The sequence below is a fragment of the Castor canadensis genome, chromosome 5 (genome assembly GCF_047511655.1).
Source record: "Castor canadensis chromosome 5, mCasCan1.hap1v2, whole genome shotgun sequence".
Lineage (NCBI taxonomy): Eukaryota > Metazoa > Chordata > Mammalia > Rodentia > Castoridae > Castor > Castor canadensis.
Window position 1 is genome coordinate 127,123,373 of NC_133390.1, and position 2,670 is coordinate 127,126,042.

General features: G+C 38.9%; 1 protein-coding gene across 1 annotated transcript; it reads right to left on the minus strand.

Annotated features, from left to right (window-relative positions):
• Positions 1–1,470: 1,470 nt before the first annotated feature.
• On the minus strand, positions 1,471–2,287 carry LOC109685496 (AP-3 complex subunit sigma-1-like). The gene is made up of 3 exons (XM_020162352.1): positions 2,219–2,287; positions 1,798–2,020; positions 1,471–1,553 (listed from the first exon to the last, which is right to left on the minus strand). Exons 1-3 carry the CDS (start codon positions 2,285–2,287, stop codon positions 1,471–1,473), a joined length of 375 nt encoding a protein of 124 aa, XP_020017941.1.
• Positions 2,288–2,670: the final 383 nt, after the last annotated feature.

A 2,670-nucleotide genomic window follows, 5' to 3' on the forward strand; every position in this document is an offset into this window, starting at 1 on the left:
GTAGGTTGGGAAAATGCCCCAGGCAAGTGGTGGGGTCTGGGATCAGTAGGTACAATTTCTGCAAACATGGATAACTCAACAAAAAAGCTAGCTCACATAGCATTTATTTTAATTTTTCTTCTTTCTTTTTTATTTTTATTTTTATTTATTTTAATTTTTATTTTATTCATATGTGCATACAATGTTTGGGTCATCTCTCCCCCTTCCTCCTGCCCCTCCCTTACCCTACCCCTTAACCTTTTTTATTATGGAAAATTTTAAACTTGTGTCCAGAGAGAATGGCATAATGAATCTCATATACCCAGCACACAGCTGATCTCATTTTATTTTGACTCACATCCCTTCCCTCCATCTCTGAATTATTTTAAAGCCAACCCAAGACATTGTATTTCATCCATAAATATTTAAATATCTTTAGAAAGGACTCTTTTCCTAAAAACCCAACCATAATACCATTATAATAGTTCATTTCAAACACAAATAACTTGAATTTACGGTATGTATTTTAATTATCATCCAATTTTTACTGTAGGCAATGAGATACATGTTTTAAAATAGAATTCAAAATAACCTAACACTTAAGAAAGGAGTAGATGCACTTCTTCTCTAGGCATTGCTATTATCAAAGAAAGTAGACTTGACCTCTGCCTTCCTCCTCTCACTACTCCAGTTGGTTCTTTGTTGGTCTGCCAGCTGGAGGTGTTGATTACATCCTCCACATTGTCCTCTGCATTCCAAGCCTTCTCTGTCAAGTTATCTCTAACAGGACGGAAAGAAAACTGCTTTTGATTTTTGCCAGCAGCAGGTCAGTCCCGGCAGGCTGGTCTGAGTGCTAAGCTCTCACAGAGAGCTTAGAGGTCTAGCATCTCATAACCATTAGAGCTGGAAGAGACGTCAGAGCCACCAGATGTGAAAACGGAGGGGTGGGAGGGTAAGTGATTACTTAAAGCCTCTCGACACAAACACAGATTATTGTGAGTCCTGAGCTGACTTTTCTGTGTGGTAAAATTCCTTGCTTCCTTCCTTCCTTCCTTCCTTTTTGAAGTTCAGTTACCTTGGAACTTAGTTAAACTAAAAGGAAAAGATCATGTCTTCATGCAGTATATTCTTGGTTCTTTAAGTAACAATTGTAACAAACAGCAAAAAATAATTTTAAAGAACACCACGCTTGTGATCCATGCAAAATACCAGCATTTTGGGTTGTGCATAATTGAAGAAATAACTCACTTTTCAGAATACTGCAATAGCCAATACATAGAGGCATGCCTTAGGTGGGCATAGGAATGCAGTTTAGAAAGGAAAAAAAACAGTGGAAAACCACCAAGCAAAAAAAAAAAAGCAACATTGAACTTTTTTACACAACTTCTATACAGTACCTTGACTTAAATCCAAGATTCTCCTTCTCTATTTTGGTAAACAACTGCATGATAAACTTAGAAAATTTTCCCTGGGGGTGGTCTTTTTAATATTTTATTTAAAAGAGGGCAGGTTTGGCATTCTTATGCTAATGTCATCAATGTTAATATTTCTTGGGATCTCAGGAAGATTCATATACATTATATTACATTATTTATTATATTACATATATTAACAGTACTGGAGTTCGAACTCAGGGCTTGCTACGGAGGTGCTCCGCCACTTGAGCCATACCTCCAGCCCTTTTTGCTTTACTTATTTTTCCAACAGGCTCTCGGGAGCTCTTTGCCTGGGTTGGCCTAGAACTGGCTTCTCTTGATCTCTACTTGCTGAGTAGCTAGGAACACAGGCATTAGCCACCATGCCTAGCTAAGATTCACATTCTTACAGCTGATGCAGCATGAACTGGAGCTACCACTAAGCCAGACTCAAATTTCTCCCATTTATTTTGTGCATCAATTTTTGTAACAATCCCACTCATGTTGGTCTCTAATATCATTCCACCCATCACTATTGCCACAAGAATGTTATGAACCTTGTCTATGTGGAATATTAAATCCAGTTCAGAGACATTTTCAAGATATTTGTCTGTTTCCACAAACATTTGAATTAGATATAAAATGCCAAGTTCACTTTCTAAAGAATACACACAGAAGACAAAATACAGCATTGCACAATGTCTATAAATCAGTTCATTGTCAGACCCTCCAACTGATAATCCTTCTAGGAAATTACAAACCTTTTCCTCTCTCTTCAGTACCAAATGGGATATCCCTGATGATTTTCATTGTGTATCTTCTCTGTAGGGCGGGTAGAACTTGGAGAGCTGCAGCTTTCCTCTATTGTCAAAGATGAGGATTGCCTTGCTCATTGCTGGGCCAGGCTGATTGGATGGGGCACTGGGGCCCAGGGCAAGGGTGGGCACACCACCCTCTTCTGCACTCCCAACCCATGTGGTAAAATTTCAATCAAGGAGTTTCATCTCTTATTTTACAACATTTGGTTTTCCTCACTAATTGCCTGAAAGGACCAATTATTTTTTTCTTTTTCTTCTTGGACATTTAAAAATATACATGAAGCTGGAAGTGGTGGTTTACATCTGTAATCACAGCTACTTGGGAGGTGGAGGTAGGGGGATCCAGGTCAGAGGACAGCCTAGGCAAAAGCAGGAGACCCTGTCTGAAAAACTTAAAGCAAAAGGACCAGATGCATGGCTCAATTGGTAGAGTGCTGAAGCTCAAGGCCCTTAGTTCA